This window comes from Telmatherina bonti (assembly GCF_933228915.1).
Source record: "Telmatherina bonti genome assembly, chromosome: 3".
Taxonomy (NCBI): domain Eukaryota; kingdom Metazoa; phylum Chordata; class Actinopteri; order Atheriniformes; family Telmatherinidae; genus Telmatherina; species Telmatherina bonti.
In genome coordinates, this window is record NC_136621.1 from 13,873,790 (window position 1) to 13,893,687 (window position 19,898).

The following is a 19,898-nucleotide window of genomic DNA, read 5'->3' on the forward strand; positions in this document are numbered from 1 at the left end:
GAAAGCCGCAGCTACACTGTGGTCATATCAGGAGCAGACGCCACAGTTATTTAATGTTTGGAGGTCAGAAGTTCTCAATAATTATGAGGCATGTATGATCTGCATTATGATCTGTAGTGGGGGTTGGGTGGAGGGAGAAGGGGTCGGCGCCCAGGCTCCAGCATGCCATAACCCTGACAAGGGCGTAATTGAAGACCAGCTGCTGCAGTAATAGAAAAACTATAATAATGAATAATTAATTTTATTTATATCGTGCTTTACATCAAGTAAATAGTCTGAAAGTCCTTTATGGAGAATAGAAGCACTTGAAACGGTTTGGCTGCTTTTTAATGTGACGTGAGAGACAGGAAAAGAAATGCTTTCCACTACGATTAACCGGATCTCTTTAACGTTTCAGAGCTGATTTTTATGTTTTGACACTAGTCTGCCCCAGGGCAGCTCTGGCTGCACACAGGGGTGAACTGGCAGAAGAAGAGAGTAGAACAGCTGCGGGCCGCAATGTCTCCCATTTTTACCCTGATAATCGACTGTTTCAGATGGCACCAAAACACTTGTAACAGTAAAAGTCCTGGGCTGAAGTTCCCCGCAGCTCATCAACACATCAAGTGTTCTCATGTAAATATGGATCTATTAAGCCCATCCGTCATTCTTCTGCTGCTTATTCGGGGTCGGGTCGCGGGGGCAGCAGCCTAAGCAGGGAAGTCCAGACTTCCCTCTCCCCAGCCATATTTGTCAACTCTGTGGGGGGGTCCCGAGGCGTTCCCAGGCCAGCTGAGAGATATAATCCCTCCAGCGCATCCTGGGTCTTCCCCGGGGTCTGCTCCCAGAGGGACGTGCCCGGAACACCTCACCAGGGAGGCGTCCAGGACACGCTGGAGGGATTATATCTCAGGAGGCATCCTGACCAGATGCCCGAGCCACCTCAACTGGTTCCTCTCAACTGGTTCCTAAGCTGGGTCTAGGATCTATTAAGACTTTCCTGGAAAAGCCGTGCAGCAACTTTCTCCTGCGGCGGCGGGGACTTTTACATAGTTGTAGTCTCACAGAGGTCTAGACTGTCATGATGTTATAAATATTGCCTTCTTTCCACCTGCACTTGTTTCACAAACGACACCTGATGGCAGCGAGCGCTTGACACGACTGCGGTGCAACAAAAACATTTGATTCTTTTGGGGTTTTTTTTAAACGCCGCTGGATGCTCTGCTGCAGAAGCTGTTTGGGTTTCAGTGCATTTTTCCTACAAGGGTCTGTAGCAGTTGCTGTGATTGGCCCTCTGGGTGGCTCATTTGCATATTTCCCATCCTGCTTTGCAGTGCTACTGTTCTGTTTTACATCGCGTTTTAAACGTATGTGTAAAATATCAACATTTTACTCTCCACCAAAAACCTATTTTTGACCCCTCGACAAAAATTAATATTAATTAAAATTAGTAAATTATAATATATCCATTTAGGCTCCCTACAAGTTCCCGCCCCCTCTGCACGAGCTGCTCATCATTCCCGCTGGGCATGATGAAAAATGAAGACAGTGAGATGTGTGGAAATAAAAAGAAGCAAATTAAAGACAAGAAAACAAGCTTTTTCTGTTGATCAGAAGAAAATAAAAAATGTCTGAGAGAAGAAATGAAATAAAGAGAACCAACAAAGCATCTGGAGTTGTGCTGAATGTTGTCACAGCTGCATATCTTTCAGTCGCAGGTACGTTTATCATCTGTGGATCACAGCAGGTTGTGTGCACAAAGAGGAACCGACAGCGTGGAGATGAATAAAAATGTGCAAATTGAGTACAACATATTTAAAGTCTCACAGATGTTCCTATTGTTTTACAAAGAATGAAGCTTCATGTGCTTCCTCCTCATCATCGTTTGTTAGTTTCTCTTCTCAGATTCTGTTCATTCAAAGGCGCCAAGGGACACCTAAATATGATGCATTATCAGCTAACTCACTGTTGACTCCCATCTCTCCATTTCCATGTTTTTCCAACAGGAGCTCGATGTGGGAGCTGGCAGGTGGGACGTTCTCAGGGCGGGTTCGGACTCCGGAGCCCAACCCGTCTCTCTGGTCAAACAGAAGAGGAAGACAGCTCATGGGAGACCTGGGAGAGGAGGAGGACATACATGTTAGACAGCAGTGAGTTCACTGTGGCCTACATTTGGTCTCTAATTCACACTAGCACTTAACAACTAAACCATCTTGTCATGATTGTTTGTTGTGGAGTAGCCATAACGTTTGTATGTTTAGTTGTTTATTTAAACAAAAAATAAAAAGTCACAATTAAAATTGTTTATATCACATTATTATCTAAGTTATTATCTAACTTTTTCAATCAGTATGTTGTGAAATGATGTGTTTACGTCTTCCAGACCGTAATTCAAGAAGGATAAAACACTTGTCCTTGTTTTTAAATGATTTCATTTTCTGATTTTATTATTATAAGGAGTTGGACTTGGCCAGCCAGACATGATAATTTCACACTAGTCTCAGCCATCTTACTGGGCCTTTATAATGTTTTCTGCAGACAGTTTTGCCTGAAATATTCAAGAGATAATGACTACATTCTGGTTAGGAATATCTTACATTGAAAAATGAACATAGGTTTCCTTATTTGGTTCATAATCAAATCACCAGACCCAGGAATGACCTCAAGATGATGATGATGATAATAATAATAATAATAGATTACATTTATTTTGATTATTTTTCAAACATTTTCCATTTAAAGAGCTGTTTGTTTGTTTGTTATTTTATGAAAAAGTCCCAATCATTTTCAATGTTATGTTTAATCCATTGTTGCATGGTGTCATAAATTTGTGACAAACCATTCTTAGCCTTGTTTTCTTTTATCTTATAAATTTATTCTTATTATTTCTTTGCTTTTATTGACTTATATTTATATACTGAATTTTGACAATATTTATCTGTTATTTATTGTGATTCATTTATCTCAAATTCAATAGTATTTCATTTAATCTTTTACATTTTGTATTTTTTCACAATTTTTTCCAGTATTTTAATAATTTTTTTAATAGTTGTAAATAAATTCATGATTATAACATTAATATAAAGATTTAATCTTTATAATCCGAATTATCCCATTATTATTATTATTGTTATTATTATTATTATTATTAATAATAATAATAATAATAATAATAATAATAATAATAACAACAACAACATGGGTTCATTGTGAAAAATGCTCTGTTTCTGTCAGGAGCACAAAGGAAGAACACAAATCTTGCTGTTTGTTCAGGACTTCAAACAAAAATCAATATTGATAAGAGAGTAAATGTTGGGACATACTGCGAGGAAAGACTCTCTCTTGGCGAGTTCCCCTGACATGGGAAGCGACAGTCATCGAGGTCAGACTCTGAGGATGGAGACAAATACTTCATGAAGTCATGTTTGCCAAAAGGCCCATGTGTGGAGGGAGGCGGATATGCCAAGCTGTCCTTCCTCTCACCTGGCAGTGAGGTCTGGGCTTGGCTCAGTAGTGGCGGCAGTGTCGGTGCGGTGGACAGACAGCTGGCGAAAGGCTGAGAGGAGGTCAGGCTGAAGGAGGTGCTGGAACCTGGATGGACCTACAAGACGGTAAACGTTAACTCCAGACGGTCAAAAAGCATCTTTAGTTAATAAAATACAAATCTGTTCAAACTAACCCTGCTATCAAGCACCTGATGTAAACAATCACAAAGACAAATCTTTCCATTGAAGAATCGCACACCACATGTTGCACCGCTGCTTTCTAGTGTGAACAAAGATTTTCTGTACTGCATGCATTGGTAATACACCAGTTACTAGCTGCTGCAGAAACATGGTTAGACGTGGATTCAGCTTGTTTCCAAAGCGAACAGTTCCTCAGGCTTTCTGCTTCTCACCTTTCCTGTTTGTAGGATCTTTCTTATGGATGCATCACTGTCTCCAGTGAAGCAAATCAGAATTATTGATTTAAATAGCCACAAAAAAATAATGCAAATCAGACGCTCTTTCTTTAACTGGCTTGAAGATGCTACTGGTTGTAATTTAATAGAAATGTTTATCATAACTGGAAAACAAAGCTGGAGGAGGTAAAAAAAAAACAAAACAAAAGAATCTAAAAGTCAACTTGCTCCTATTATTTTTGTAGAAAATCTTGGACCATCCTTTATGTAAAAAAAAAAGTGGTAACTCATTCCATAATTACTCACAGCCACATTTTTTAAGGTATGCTCAATTTTATTGATCCATTCTGGAAAAAAAAACTATCTTTTGTTCAGATAAGAGTCAGCCCGTGACAAAACTTTTTTTTTTTAAAAAAAAAACATCTTTTTTCAGTCTTTTCCAAGGGACAAACCTTGGAAATAAAACAATATTTTATATCCAAACACACAAAAAATGTGCTGCATCCTCTCTGTGTGACATTATGATGAGATTGTATTGGAAGAACAATCTAAACAGATGTAAGTAGACAATGTAATGAACACTTTTGTGGTTTAGTGCTACAGACCTGCATTGCTTCTGAGTGTAAGTGTGGTGAGATTCTCATCGCAGAGCTGTCATGTCGGTTTATTGTTTGCTATTGGAGAACAGAAGCAGCTCAGAGGAGATTAGCAAAGTTAGCGTGTATCTTTGAAAAAAGCAAAACCACCTCAATTACCATTTCTTATCTTACATCTTCTAGATATACATCAACAACAGCAATGGAAAACCACAAACATAACGGTTTCTTAATTTCATACAATATGTCTTTAAAGATGAATATATATGTTCATTACTCTGTTACTCAGACTACCAGAGATTTCTGCACAGCACAACAGAACTCAGTTCCTGTTTATTTATTTAGGTTTATTTCATGCATTTTACTTATTTTAAGCCATTTTACTCCTATGGTTAGAACTTTGGCCCATGGCTGCGGTTTTTAAAGTGCTTTATAAATAAAATTGACTTTGCTTGGGTTTGTTAATATCACACTAATTCATGACTAAATCACGTCAGGGAGCCTTAAAACTCTGTTGGAAATCCGGTGTCATTTATGCTGTTAACAATTTCCCAGGAAGAGTAAAGTGCATTACAGCTTAACCTTTAAGAGATCTATGAATGTTTTGCAGGCAATTATATCCCATCCAAGAGATTTATAATCCAGCTGCAACATACAGATTTGATTCAGACCCAATATGGCAAATTGACAGTGCATGATCCATGGTAACACCATTGTATATCATAAAAAGATCACTATCCCTACTATGTTGCTAAGAGACCTCTATATTGGTACGAGGCGGTAATGTCCAATCAGAGACAGCCAAAGATCAGTAACAGAGCAGAAAGTTCAATGTCTGTCTGATAAGATAAATATCTGAGGCTGAAATAAAGCCGAGATGTTTTTGATGCACAGTGGCGCCGAAAACCAGCTGATTTCGAGCTGGTTTTCTGAGGACAGCAGGTAAATAGTATAAACCTCAGTAAATAGCAAAAAATCACCTGGGAGAAAAAGTGTAAACGTGGTATTTAAATAGTTTCTGCTGTTTTTGTTTCAGTATTTTTAACCTAAAGCCAAGTATTGACAGAATGATGATGAGAAAGGATTGCTCATTGTTGGATGAGTGTGTCTAATTATTAATAACTGAGTTCAGTCGGGGTGGGAACATCGAATTGAAAATCAGTATTTTTTTGCTTCACAATTTAATTTTTATTTTTTTTTCAGATAAATAAAAATATTATTATTGTTTTTATTGATCTTTTTACTTGTCTTCTTGGGCATTATAGCAGCAGAATAAGGGTTTAGGGGCTGTGTTGTTTCTTTCCTAGTTGAAATCAAGAAAAATGACAAGTTTTATACATTTATTTTGTTTTTAATCTACAAAAAACAGCAATATTGAAGAATTGTGAGCATCACAATTTAAATAGAAATGCCACCCAAAAAAAATCGTAATCCAATCGAATCGGGAGAAAAGCATATCGTCACAGCCCTAAGGTTCAGACAAACCCTGTTTATGAAAAAAAAAAGAAAAAAAAAAGCCAAACTAAGGAAACCAACAGATTGCATGAATCTTTCTGGTTCGGTCTTCTGTCCTGAGCAAATAGTGGGAAACAGTGGAGAAGAAAAACTCTGTTTAAACATTCAGCAAAACCAGAACTGGGACGGCAGGGTAGAAACAATCTACAGGGCCCCCATATTAACAGACTGGTGACGTCCGAACAGATCTGATCTAAACACCTGAAACGTGTGAATAGTCCGCAGACGTACCTGTGTGTTTGAGACAGTGTTTACTGATGGAAGAGACAGCAAAGAGACGTGGGATGGAAGGAGTCCTGAGGAGAGAGGAGTGCTACACATGCCCCCTCCCAGGGACAAGGAGGTGCTACACACCCCTCCACCCATCGAGAGAGGGGTGCTGCAGACACCCCCGCCCAGTGTGAGAGGGTCCTTGAGACTGGAGTAAATGCCTGAATGACAGAAAGAAATAAAATCATCATTTCCTCATGACAAGTTGTGAGACTAACATACGTCGACCCTCTGAGAGTTTCCGAGACTCTGAAAATAGGTCAGAAAACGTGTAGCGCGCATAGAAACCACTATCTAGGACAACATCTCTGCCTCACGCAGAAGGAATAGCAGAGTTAGAAAATCTTAAATCTGCGTGACCTGCTTGGTTTTCTCTCCAAGCACCTTGTTGGAAACGCAGTGAGGTCCTAAAACACAGATAAGAAGCTGTGTGTCATGGAAATATTTAAACACTTTAGAGCCACGCCGCAAATGAAAACACCAGGGAACAAACAGATAACAGTGCAGTTTTGTTCCTCTAAACAGACACACACACACACACGCGCGCGCGCACGCACACACACACACACACACACACACACACACACACACACACACAGGAAGTTAGAGGGGTTACCACATACGCCCACTTGCTCAGACTCACCGGAGCTGAGCAGCGAGTTGCTGCGGCCTGTAGAAAAACTCCCAGCCGAGGAGGAGGAGGAGGAGAAAGACGATGCAGAGGAAGAGGTGGTGGTGGGAAGAAGAGTCGAGTGGAAGGTGGGTTGGGGCACGGAGGACGGGCTTGTGTAGAGTGAGGAGGTTAAGGCAGGGGGAGGAGGTGCCGTGTGGTGATGGTGGTGGTGATGATCTTCCTCCCTCCTCTCACGGTTCTTGCTCCCCCGTGGGCGTCCGGGACCGTGGCGGCTCTTCTTGTTGCCGCGGTGTCTCCTCTCGCGGGGCAGCAAAGGAGGCGTGGCCTTTTCCTTCAGGTCAGCCTCTTCTAATATAGGTGGTGTGCTGAGCTGCGACGGCTTGCACAGAGACTTGGAGGGCTTGTAGTCGCCTGATGTGGTGATCTTGCGGATCTTCGTGCTGCTGCCCAGTCCGGACGAAGAGGTGATGCGCATGATGGAGCCGAAGGTGGAGATAGTCACCTTGTTCTCGAAGGGGCTGGAGTTGCTCTCTGACCTGTCGTGACTCTGTGACCCTGCTAGTGGGCCATCAGCGGGAGTCAGCGCTGGTGGCTTATGGTGGTATTTAGTATCCTGCTCCTCTTCCTCTTCATCCTCCTCATCTTTGTCGTCTTCCTTTTCGTCCTCCTCTCGCTCCTCGTGAACTGCAGACCTCTTGTGACGTTCCTTACGCTCTTCGCCGCTGTGGTCGTCGCCTCCGCGGCTTTGGTCCAGGCGGGAAGAAGATGAAAACTGATGGAAGTCCTGAGCAGTAGACAGCGTGCCTCCTTCAGGAGACACATCGAGCTACAGTCAAACACAAACACCACAACCCCCCCCCCCCCCCCCCCCAACTGTCACATTAGGCTTTCATACCGGTGTTAAACGGACTGGAGGAGCAGGAGGAGGAGGAGCAGCTCTTGCCAGTGCTTCCAGTCTTCTTACTGTGATGACCATGACTGTGGGAGCTCAGCTTCTTTGACTTCCCTTCGCTGTCCTTGCTGCTGTGATGACTGGAGGAGATCTGTACCAACACATGTGGGTCAGAACCAAACCAAGCTGAACAAATCTGGCAACACATGGAAAAACGTAAACAGGTGCTGATGTTAACGTCCATCCCACAGTGACCGCCACGCCTCCAGTCACCTGTGGTTTGGATTCTTGTACCTTTTCTATGCTGTTTGTTGTCAGGGAGGAGCTCAGGTTGTCAGAGGACTTCTTGTGCCGCTCTTTTTGCCGAATCTTGTCCTTATGACTCTGGAAACACAAACAAACACTTTATTCCCAGTAAGGCATCATTTTGGTTCCAGTAACAAGCCCCTCCCCTTCGCTCTCTGCTGTGCTTCAGCTCTGGCTCCAAACCCCGACTTCTAAGAGTGAGTGGTCATGTATGTGCAAACTGGTGACCATGGTAACGTCTACAGCTGCCCTGACACAACCTGATTAAAGGCTCCCTCTCAATCTGATTGGTTGTTTGCACTGGTAACGGAGGTTTCTTTCAAATCACACTGGGAGTAAGAGGAAGGGCTGAAGAGGGCACATATTTTCTACTCAGATTTGATCTACTGGGATTTTCATATCAAACTTTACAGATAATGGTCTGAAAAAGAGAAAATATCCAGTTTGAGATAGTTCCTTTTTTTCTACAACATTTTGTTGAATCTACACCATGATGACACCAAAAGACTGTCCAAACTAGTGCTGGTTTTACGCCTCTAACAAACTGATTGACAGAGTGTAGATATGTATTGATTTAACCCTTGTTTAACCAGGAAGTCTCTTGAGGCTACTTTCTCTTTCATGAGGAGAAGCTGGCCATAAAAGCAGACCATAACAATCAACTCAGAAAACACAGCAAACAATAAAACAGTTAAATCAACTATAAAACAGGTGCAAAACACATAAAAACATTTTAAGAGTAGTGTTTGCAAACTTTGGCTAAATGAAGCATTAAATCAACCAGTATAAACCCTGGAGAGTGTTCCAGGACCAAGGTGCAAAATAAACAATATGCAACACAAACTAGTTCAATAGAAGTTTGTATGTTAAACAGCAGCAGTCATGTGATAAAAACTTTCATTTTTAGCAAGTTCTGCGTAAATTAAGCTTAAGGTTATGGACAAAATGTAGACAATAAGTCAAATTAAGTTCTATCTAATCTTATAACTGTCTATTATCAAGGTTGCGGATTCAAATCAAGAAAAGAAAACTTAAAAAATACCACAGAGTGAAAGATCAGGTCAGTGTGCTCCCACACACCCTGCTGACCCTCATATTTATTTACTTTCAGTCCTTCTCAAGATAAAAGATCTTAAAACAACTTAAAAAATTATGTAAGCAACTTGAACATTAAGAAAAACAAGTCATTTTCAATAAAGATATACTTTAAATAAGTGTGCATATTTGTAATTTGTGTAGAACTGGACTGTATAAGTCAGTAGTGTTACAAATTCTAACCACCTGAGACACCAGCATACTAATTCATACATAATGAATAATACCAGAGGAATGATAAATAAAACCAGAGGAGTGGATGGAAGCAATTAAAATTTTTTTAATTTATTAAAGAGTCAGTGTTATATAGACTTTATGTCCCCGGATGAAATCATCTCCACTGTCACAGCTGTGTGAGCTGTGTCAGCCTGCAGCACCAGACACATTTTTAAAATAATTTTGTCGGTACATTTTACTTGCTGTGTGGCCATAAAAATATATTTTAAGTTAACAAACATGCTGCACTCACAGTGGATGGGAGCAGAAGAAACTATATAACACTGTCAAATGTTTTTTTTCTTCTGTATCATTCAGCTCAGACACTGAGAATAAACCACTTAGTCCTGCAGCTCTTTATTGATGGTAAAAACATAGAAGGAAACGCTGGTAATTATTATTGGTAATTATATTATTATAAATAGAATTATTTTTTAATAATGTAATCTTTCTTTAAGCAGCTAATGTCGAATGAGCCCGTCGTTGATGTGTGTCTGGTCATGTGACTGCAGTTCACACCTGCACCAAGTTGAAAATGACGCGTATATGTTATTCGCAGTCTCAAAGCGCTGCAGAAAGTCAGCAGCGAGGTGAATCACATGTGACACTGACACATTCAGTTCATGTGTAAAAGTTATTATGACGGATGGTTTAGTGTTTCCCAGCCTGAAGAGATTATTAATAATCCTACCAGCTCTTTTCATGGCTGTCTGGGTCATTTTTCCCAGGTAGAAATCTTCCTAAACCAGAACCCATAATCCCGACCACGGTTGTGCTTACCTTCCTCTGCTTGTGATGGTAATGTTTCTCCTGTGATGGAGAGCTAGAACGCCCCCTGGAATGGCTGAAGGAGCTACTCGTGTTTTCACTGGAGCGCAACTTTTTCTGCTGTGAAAACCAAACAGACGTTCAGTCTTATTCTGCATCACAGCATCAAGATCAATATTATTTAATAGGTAGGGGTGTATGAAGTAATCATGTGGACTGTGTGCACAAAATGAGGTCCATAGTATTCTGAACCAGACTATTTGCTAAAGACGGTGTTGCTACAGATGCCTTTGCAGTTCAGAGTCTAAACAAGTGTGATGCAGTGGGAATATCCACAGTACATCACTGTAATGTAGCTGCAATAAAGTTTATCAGGTTATAGTTCTTTCAGATGGCGATGCATTCTTCCTCCAGATGGAGCGGCACCGAGTAGCTTTTAGACATGAGATACTTCACACAAGATGTCACACAACTCCAACAACACCTACCGCCTCTTTTAAACTTCTTCACATTTTCACTTCTTATCTGATTTATCCAAAAACTATTTACTAAACAGCAACTGTGAGATTACACAGCCATGCTGCCACTGAGAGATGATTAAGCAACGAGTTGATGGTTTGACCTCACCTAAAAGAGAATTCATTAAACCTTGGAAACAAAAATTTATAAAACAATCTTGCAATCAGGACGAGACTGATCCTTATTGTGATCTGAGATGCTTAAAAAAAAAAGGAAAAGTTATTCTAATCTTTCTTACCATTTTGTTGTAGTGGTGCTTGCAGTAGCCACAATATTTCACGTTGTCAGCTTCTGGACCTTCCTCCTCACACAGCAGACCAGCCATCTGAGCGCTGAGCACAGCATCATAAAGGAGAGCCAGGTTTAAACAGGCACACTGATAAAAACACTCAGACAAAAACGGCTCATTTTCGCCTGAGAGCTTCCAATAGAGATCACCACATCTTTGGATTAAATGCCAGATCTGTGGAATCCAGTCCTCCATAACGATCTGAATACTGACACCACAACCTGGAATTTAAATACTCACACTAAATACTCCATACTGGTTCAGGTAAAATAAAAATAATTTAAAAAATTAAAAAACTACATTGATGTTTTATCCCCCCTTTTTGCTTTAAATTGAGACTGATGCCACCCACTCCCTTCAGAAGTCATTAAAATTAGTTTAAATTAAGCTCATCTGTGTGAAATTTGGGAGTCAATCTCAGTTTCTGCCAAAGGTGCAACAAGGATATACAAACTATGATCATTGTGTTATAATAGCTGTCAATCAAAGTCAGGATGGACTTCCACATATTTATGACCATGCCTAAAATAGAAGGAGGTGTTCAATCCAGTTGTTGGACTTCTTCCCTAAACTATAAAAGTCAGTATGATTCCTGAGCAGATAAAAGAGAACAACGTCCTGCTCGGGCATGAATGTCGTTAAGCAGCGGAAAATAGTTGTCGCATGGAAGGATGTGAACACCTAGCGAGGTTTTGAGCATGTGCAGTAGGGTTTGTTGTGCAACATGGGCCACTTTCTCATGCAAAGTTAGCTCTTTCTCATACGTATAGATGTTTTGCATGAAAGGGCTGCTTATTACTGCAGGCGATAAAGTAGTGCATGAAAGCCTGAAGTAGCTGTAAAATACCACGATACAGACTGAACTGCTGACACAGGAACTTTTCGGCCATAAACTTAAAAACATGAACTTAATGGAAGAGTTGTCCAGAGTATAAAAAAAACATCTGGAAGACACGTTACTATGATAAAATTAAACTAACCAGCTTTTTTCACCAGCAGAACAAATTTCCAGAGTAAAACAAGGTGGTGGCAGCATCATGCTGTGGGACAGTTCTTGAGTATTTGTCCAGCATTGTAGGAATGGTGGATGGTGGTAATTTGTAGGTAAATTCTGAAGGAAAACCTGTCCTAGTCAAGGGTTTTCCAACCAACCAGAAAAGTTATCATGCTGCTATTAACATGTATAAAAATTCAGAACCAGTGCAGCATCAAGTCTACTTAAAGCAGTGGAAGAACATGACCTCGATGTTTTTCTCATTTTACTGCTCATAAACAAGCTGATACCACCAGTGCTTATAACTGCAGCCCAGCATACTGCAAATTCACAATGACAAGTTCATAGGCTGGGTTTGGAGCTACATAATATAAAAATAAACAAACAAAATCATTGTCTGGTGTATTAATGTCATCATCTAGCATCTCTAGGTCAGGTTCAAACTAGAGATTTTGAAACCTGTTTGCAATGCTGTTGTAAACACGCATGCTCAAAAACACTGAATTTTGTTTAAGACAGCGTTTATAAATTAGACTGATGACATTAAGACATCAGTTTGAATCGTTGTGATCCAAAGATTGTCTCCCTGCACTCTGATCCTCCACCAAAACCCAGAATAGGCCAGAAGGAGGTTTGAGTATGTTGGAAAAGATGCTTTAAGAGACTTGAGGATTAGAAAAACAGTGGAAGAAAAAGGTAGAAAAAAAAGGTTTTTTGAAAATTTGTTATTGTAGGGGTGTCCAACATACGGCTGGGGGCCAAAACCAGGGGGCCAGAGGGTCCAATCGGGCCTGTGGAATGCTTTTGATAAAAGTAAAAAATAACATAAAAGACATTAACTGCAATGTATTTTATATAAATAACTGCAATTCCTTATTTGTTGAGGAGGTTAAATTGTTTTTGAGTAAAAATATAAAACATTTCGGAGGCAAGGGGGATAACTGAATGAATCTGGCTTCAGTTTGTGTTCGAGGTAAATTAGTCGGGGGGGGGGGGGGGGGGGGGGGGGGGGGGCACGATTATTACACAGATGTGAAAATGTTCAAGTGCATATTTAAAATAAATTTTAGATCTTGAAAAATAATGAAAGATCATGTGAAATACTATATATTCCAGTTCCAGACATGTTCTGTGATTTTAGAAACAACGTTGTGGTTTGTAAGTTGTGATGCATGTGTAGATGATGAACGAGGCAAAATATTGTGACATTTCCATGATTTTTCTCAGGAAATTTCCCCTTGTTCATAATTTGTTTTCTAAAAAGAAAGTTCATTAAACATAAACATCCTGATGTACTTCTTTGCACTAAAATAAGAGAAAAATGCAGATTTTTGTCATTTATGGATGTGTTATTATGCTGTTATTTTACTGGTCTGACTCATTTGTGCTCATTCTGCGATGTATGCAGGCCATGAATTAAAATGAGCTTCACATGCATGCTTTATAGAGACAAGCTGAAACTGGTTCCAGCACCAGCTCTGAACCAAACAGAGCCATAATGGAGTTGAACTGTTAAAGGACAAGTTTATGTCTTTGACCAACACACTGCTAATACAGCACTCACTGAAACATCTCAGGATGAGCAAAGTCCACCGATCTGACTCAGAATCTGGTCTGACTAAGAGTGATGATCATAGACAGAACCCATCCAGTTTTAAAGAGCCGGAACAGTTTTGTCTTGACGAATGAGAAAAAATATCCCACTGGCTTCATGTTTCAGAGTGGAAGAAATACAACCAGAGGCTGGTAGCTGTGATTTCTGCTCAATTTGAAATCTATAACATATCGACTCTGGGTGACAGACAACTCATATAGACACAGGATTTCTGTTTATGTCTCATTACTTGTTTGAAATTTGATTTCTTTTGTTCAAGAAATTATTCAAACCTCACAAACTTTTTTTCTGGAAAATGCTGCAGCTGTGTGTGCAAATGTGTGTAACTAGTTGTATGTAGACTTTTTCTTTCAAACATAATCAGACTATGTGCGGGTCGATATATTCCTACATTAAAAATAAAAAAATCTTTTTAAATGATTCCCATTTGAAGAACACCACCATACACAAACTCCAACACATAAAAGTCCACACTGTTTAACACTCACCAGGTGACGTGGAAAGCTTGTCTGCAGCCCTGTCGGTTGCAGGTCATGCAGGCTCCACAGGCTGCTTTGCTCTCCCGCCCATGGTCCTCACAGATATAACAAGTCTGCAGGGCAGATGAGGTGCAGAGACACGGATATATCAATCATTATTATTATTAACAGGCGCTGCATTGCTTTTCCATACCAGTGCAACCGTTGCGCCCTCGTATCTTCCTGTTATTTAGTCATTAAAATCAATCACTCTTCATTTAAGTCCTGCTGCAGCTGTACTGTAAATGATTAGGAAGTTGTTGCAGATGAGGTTTCAAGGAGAACACATTTTCTTCAGGGCTTTGTACAACAAAACTGTTGACCAGATGTTTGGGGATGTTTTTTTTTTTTCTTATTCTAATATTGGGATAAAAATCTAAATTTCTGATTCTCTTGAACATAACATTACACATAATGAACACATAAAAAATGTACACCCCTCTTGACTGACAAGCAACTACACAAACACATCAACAGAACATATGTGAGCGTACAAAAGCAAACAAACCCAACATATGCTTTTGTATTTGCTCTGCTTTTCCACCGCGAGCAGGGCTGACTGGCGGGGGGCAGAAGAGGCCTAGCAACAGGTGCGAGACAAAGGAACAGCAGGCTCTTTACCTTCTCACTTCAGCCCTCTCTGTTTCACTTTTTCTCTTTCTTTTTCCTCCACTCTCCACAACCCACTCTGCTCTCCATGATCCCACAGCGGACGAAATAAAAAGCCGGAGACACAACCAGAAACGATAACGTAAAAAAGGAAGAGTGGCTTCTCGAGTTTTCGCCGTCCATTGTGACATTGTGGAGGAATGCAGGCAGCAGAATCGGGATGAATGGCTCTGATTGGGGGGAAAGCTGGATGTAATTTACTGTAGCTGATAGAGTAATATGACACTGGGCAGTCAAACACTCCCACATGTGCTTTTTACATGCGAGCATGTGCACGGGTACCAGCGGCAATAGATGCTCCTGCATCTAATAGTAATTCTTTTTCTGTAATTTATATTGTTTTAAACATGCACTCACACACACTAGTCCAGGTACACACTGGGCCACATAACAAATTATTAACAATGCTCCAAACATCATTTATAGTCGATATATGAAACAGTTACAGCAGCATGGAAATACGCTGTGGTTGAGCAATTTGTTTTGCAAAGTAGGGATATTTCTGAATTATCAATGCTGATTTGTATAAATAATTGTCTTTATGCTACTGAACCAAAAGTCCACAAGCCATGAACATTCAAATCTTCAGCATCCGAGTGAATTTCAACTCATCACCTCATGACTATTCACTACAGCACAACAAATATTCCAGTCTAGTCTTTACTTCTGTTACATGTGCACCTTTGCTCTTCAGGGAACCTGCTTCATCTACGTCTGCCTCTGCTGGAAATCTCCCACATTTCCCAGAAAGACTTTCAACCTCCTCCAGAGAGCAGACATGATGCTGCAGCACTCAGGTCTGGGTTTCTACGGGACGTGTAGGTGGAGAGGGAGCAGGAACTTTAAGAAGAACAGCCTTTCCCGTTGAGGAAAAAGCTGAGCTCGTGTTGTTTCCCACGCGTGTTGACGCTGCATTGCATCATGATGTGTTACACCACCTCCAATCACTGGTATGATTTGTAAAGGCCGAAATTTACTTTGAAGTTAATCATTTCTATCTACAGAAAGATTTTCTGAAGCTACTTTCGAGTTGGTTTTATGACTTGCTGCCTTTTTTCCAAATAAATAAAATTAATCCACTATAAAATTTTTGGCATTTTCATTGGTTTTATTGATCTTTTAACTTGAGCGGAATGATGATCTGGCTACTGTGTTGTTTTTTCCTAATTGAAATAAAGAACAATTACTAGCAAAAAGAAGTTTTATACAAAATTTTTTTGTTTTTAATTACAAAAATCATCAATATTGAAGAATTTTGAGAATCGCAATTTAAATCGAATCGGCACCCCAAAAAAATCGGAATCGAATCGGGACAAAAGCATATCGTCACAGCCCTACTATGTTATACAGCATTTTATCAGATGTAAAAAACATAAAAAAATAAAAACAAAATGGTTATCAGGATTATATATTCATGTTTGAAAAGAAAGCAAAGCTTCCTCAAGGTTTAGTGTAACAGGCCATAATAAAATGAGCTGGTTCTAGTCAGAGCTTAAAATTATGTGAATACAATCTCAGATGAAGATGAACAATTCATGACCTAATAAACTTTGTTAGTTTTTATTTAACAAAAACAAATATAATATGCAGAAGAAGTGTCTAAAAACCAAATCCATCCCACAATCCAGCAGGTTGTGGAACCACCTTTAGCAGCAATAACCTGAAAAAAAGGGTTTTCTGCATGACATAATCAGTCTCTCCAAGCAGTGAGGAGGTGTTTAGGCTAACCTCTCCTTACCTTGTTGCTTTTCAACGTCCCATCACAGCATTTCAATGAGGTTAAGATCTGGACTTGACCGGATCACATCAACATCTTGATTCTTTTCTGCTGCTGTGTTTGGAACCAACGTTGTCTAATATGAGCCAGTTTCAGTCAAGCTTAAGCTGTCAAGACAGTCTGGCTTTCTCCATTTGCTTTCAATTCCGACCAAACATCCAGAAGGCTTGTGGTTGGTTCATATGCAGCTTTCAAACCTGAGCCATGCTGTCATGTTCATTTTACTTTCGCCTGCAACCTTTCCAAACAAACCAGTCTTCTTCAGTCTTTCTCCAATCACACTGTCATGAACTTGAACATTTAAAATACTTAATGGGACCTGGAGAGTCTGAGACGCAGCTCTTAGGCACGTCTCAGTCTGATTTTTGGCTGAACTTGTGTGGGATGTTCACTCCTGGGAACACTGGCAGCTGTCTTGAATGTTTTCCACTTGTGAATAATCTTTTTATCTGCAGAATGACGCACTCCAGAAAGTTTGGGAATGGCTTTATAACCCTTCCCAGATTAATAGGCAGCAACATTTGCATCTCAAAGATTATTTCTAGTGTCTTTCCTCCTTGGAGTTGTGTTAATAAATACACAGATCAGGAAACTGAGAAGTCTTTTGCTTTGATAGATGTTCTCACTTATGATGATTAGTTAATCTGTGTATTTTATTAGCAGCACTTGGTGGCTGCCTACCCTCTTAATTCTTATGCAAGTAGTATGTGAGGATTTAGTTTTCTGGACACTACGTTTTAAATTTGTTTCAGCTTTTGTCTGATAAATACACTGCAATGGAAAAATCTATTTCTCTTTTTCGCTTATTACAGGAGCCTAAAGGAATAAATCTGAGAATTATCCACTCGGGAGGTTTTTCATTTGCTTTTATTAGCCTTTATTTAGCTAATTTTAAAGAACTAAATACATTAATTTAATTATTAAGATGTAAATGTTATTACAACATCCTGCCTGACACAAACATTTAACTGTTGAGACCAAATTATTGTTTTTCTCAGACATAATTCAGGGATTAAATTAGAAGAACTTGGAACTGAATGTGAACAAAAATGAGAATTGTTGGCTAAAAATATACATAAGTTAAAAGATTATTCTGTTAACATTGTTCTGTAAAATTGAGTGAATCCAAAACAGGGCTCTAGATACGAACCCAAAACAATACCTGCCGATTATTGTATAAGCTCAACTGAAATATTAAAAAACAGACAAACAGTGTGAAGTTTTGTTTTATAAGGCAGAGCATTTTGCTCCGATGGAGACAAATGTTTAAAATGTGTCAGTACCTTGATGTATCTCTCATGTGGGACATACTGCAGGATGATGGGCTCCATGGTGAGGACATTGGCAAACTGCACCTCAGGTATGTAGAGCGCACACACCACGTGGGCCCAGCCTATTCGGCACGGATACATCAGCAGAGGGTCAATGACAAGGCAAAGATTTACATGATCTTTCATCATGGAGAACAGTGCTGTCTTGTTCTGAATGTTAGGGAAACAGATTTACCTCCACTGTCGGTCCTCTTAAGGGCTCCATCTTTGTGGGGGCAGAGTTCACACCTCTGTAACAACACAGGAGGAGCAGAGTTTGCTGTGCGTCTACTATAACTTTAAATTCTTTAAAAAAAAAAAAAAAAAAAAAAAAAAAAAGTATGGAATAAAAGGATTGCATGTATGATGGCATACTCACTACGCGTGCAGCTCGCTCCTGTGACTCACACTTCCTGCAGAACCATGGACCAGTGGGAACCTGGACAATGCCATAGCATGCTGGGACAAATAAACAAATAAACACAAAAAAACACAGGAGGTTAAAAGCTAACTCTATTTAAATTTTAACATAAAATGATCTACCATCTGGATGATCCTGAAAGTTTCATTTCCATCTCACTCTGCCTTTCCCTAAATCCTTCTTTATCAAAATTCAGTCACACTTCCTGCAGAACCATGGACCAGTGGGGACCTGTACAATGCCATAGCATGCTGGGACAAATACACGAAAAAACACCCACAAATAATACAGGAGGTTAAAACTAACTATTTCAGATTATTTTTCTTGTCCATTAACATGAAATGATCCACCATCTGGATAATCCTGAAAGTTTGATTTCCATCTCACTCTGCCTTTCCCCAAATCCTTCTTTATCAAAATTCAGTCACTTGTGCAGATTTATTTGGGGAACCACATTAATTTCAGACCCCAACCCGAAGACGAGAGAATAAACTCTATTAACAGCCTCCCAGAAAGCCTCCAGTCTATGAAATATGATGCCAGGAGTTATCTGCCCTCCTTTCAAATGGGATTAAAACAACAAAGCAAGTGGACAGAAGATGTGGCAGTGTCCAAACCGGCGGGCCTCCCCGGAGCGGCTCTACGGGAAAACACGCTTCTCCCTGCGGGCCGGACAACCACACACGGACCTGCCATCGATGCACCATCCAGCCTCGGTGTCACCCTGCCGGCCCTGAGCGTCCACTCATGTGTGCTGAGTGGAAACAACAAACAGCACGCCTGCCTACCTACCTACCTTCCTACCCCTCCCACACACATCCACACGCACGCAGACAAGCCTACTTAGAAAGCCGCGGACGGACCTACCAGCGCCTCTGGCTGCCTCCAGGCGCCACCTCAGCGACCGCAGCTGCCCGGTAATCACACGCTAACAGCGGCTAATGTTACCTTGGTGAACGGCGACGCTGCAGCCGTGTCCATCACAGTAAACCAATGGATTCTCAGCCCAGCCTCGCTCGTCTGAACACACGCAGCAGCCTCCGACCATTTCCCGCATGCTGCTCCCATATGAAGAAATGTATTTCCCCTCCTCGGCGACGGCTCAGACCTCGGCCAGGCCTGTCAAGTGGTCGTCCCGCACTTTACCGAGCATAGTCGTGGACCGCGTCGGTCGCGCAGTTTTGGCGCAGCGGAGAAGCCAAATCTCGGCGTGGGGTTTGTGGTGTTTCTGCTACGTTTTTTCCGTGATGTCCTCCCCGTCCCCGTAGAAGCGATGCAGTGCGCATGCGTAGAGCCGATTCCTCTGGGTCGGAATAAAAAGTCAAAGCAAAGGTAACAACTTATTTTGAACGTTGAGCTCCTTTTCAGCACACTTTGTCAGGATCTAAAGGTTACTTTTTAACTCACATTTAAAGGGGGAAAAATGTAAATGCCCCCCTTTTTATTATTATAACGACTAAACCTGTCAGATTAGTTGAAACATGTGGATCAATCAAGTCAAAACCGCTGGCTTTGGTTGTCTTAACAACTGTGTGGAAACAGCGCCATCTTCCGGAGTTGTTAGGAATAACAACAATTACAAGGTATTTCACCATCCAAACCCCTCAAATCCTG

General features: G+C 40.6%; 1 protein-coding gene across 1 annotated transcript in view; it reads right to left on the minus strand.

Moving 5' to 3' along the window:
* LOC306774880 (protein AF-17-like) overlaps nucleotides 1–19,341 on the minus strand; it is a gene marked incomplete at both ends in the record, with an annotated part of 32,453 nt that extends 13,112 nt beyond the window's left edge. The window contains 14 exons of the mRNA XM_079265058.1: nucleotides 1,946–2,094; nucleotides 3,303–3,369; nucleotides 3,463–3,580; nucleotides 6,223–6,422; nucleotides 6,905–7,702; nucleotides 7,791–7,938; nucleotides 8,082–8,171; nucleotides 10,185–10,292; nucleotides 10,930–11,023; nucleotides 14,078–14,181; nucleotides 17,837–17,946; nucleotides 18,060–18,114; nucleotides 18,243–18,322; nucleotides 19,233–19,341. Of these exons, the coding sequence (XP_079121184.1) occupies nucleotides 1,946–2,094; nucleotides 3,303–3,369; nucleotides 3,463–3,580; nucleotides 6,223–6,422; nucleotides 6,905–7,702; nucleotides 7,791–7,938; nucleotides 8,082–8,171; nucleotides 10,185–10,292; nucleotides 10,930–11,023; nucleotides 14,078–14,181; nucleotides 17,837–17,946; nucleotides 18,060–18,114; nucleotides 18,243–18,322; nucleotides 19,233–19,341 (2,230 nt within the window). The remainder of the gene's footprint in view (nucleotides 1–1,945; nucleotides 2,095–3,302; nucleotides 3,370–3,462; nucleotides 3,581–6,222; nucleotides 6,423–6,904; nucleotides 7,703–7,790; nucleotides 7,939–8,081; nucleotides 8,172–10,184; nucleotides 10,293–10,929; nucleotides 11,024–14,077; nucleotides 14,182–17,836; nucleotides 17,947–18,059; nucleotides 18,115–18,242; nucleotides 18,323–19,232) is intronic.
* Between the last annotated feature and the right edge of the window lie 557 nt (nucleotides 19,342–19,898).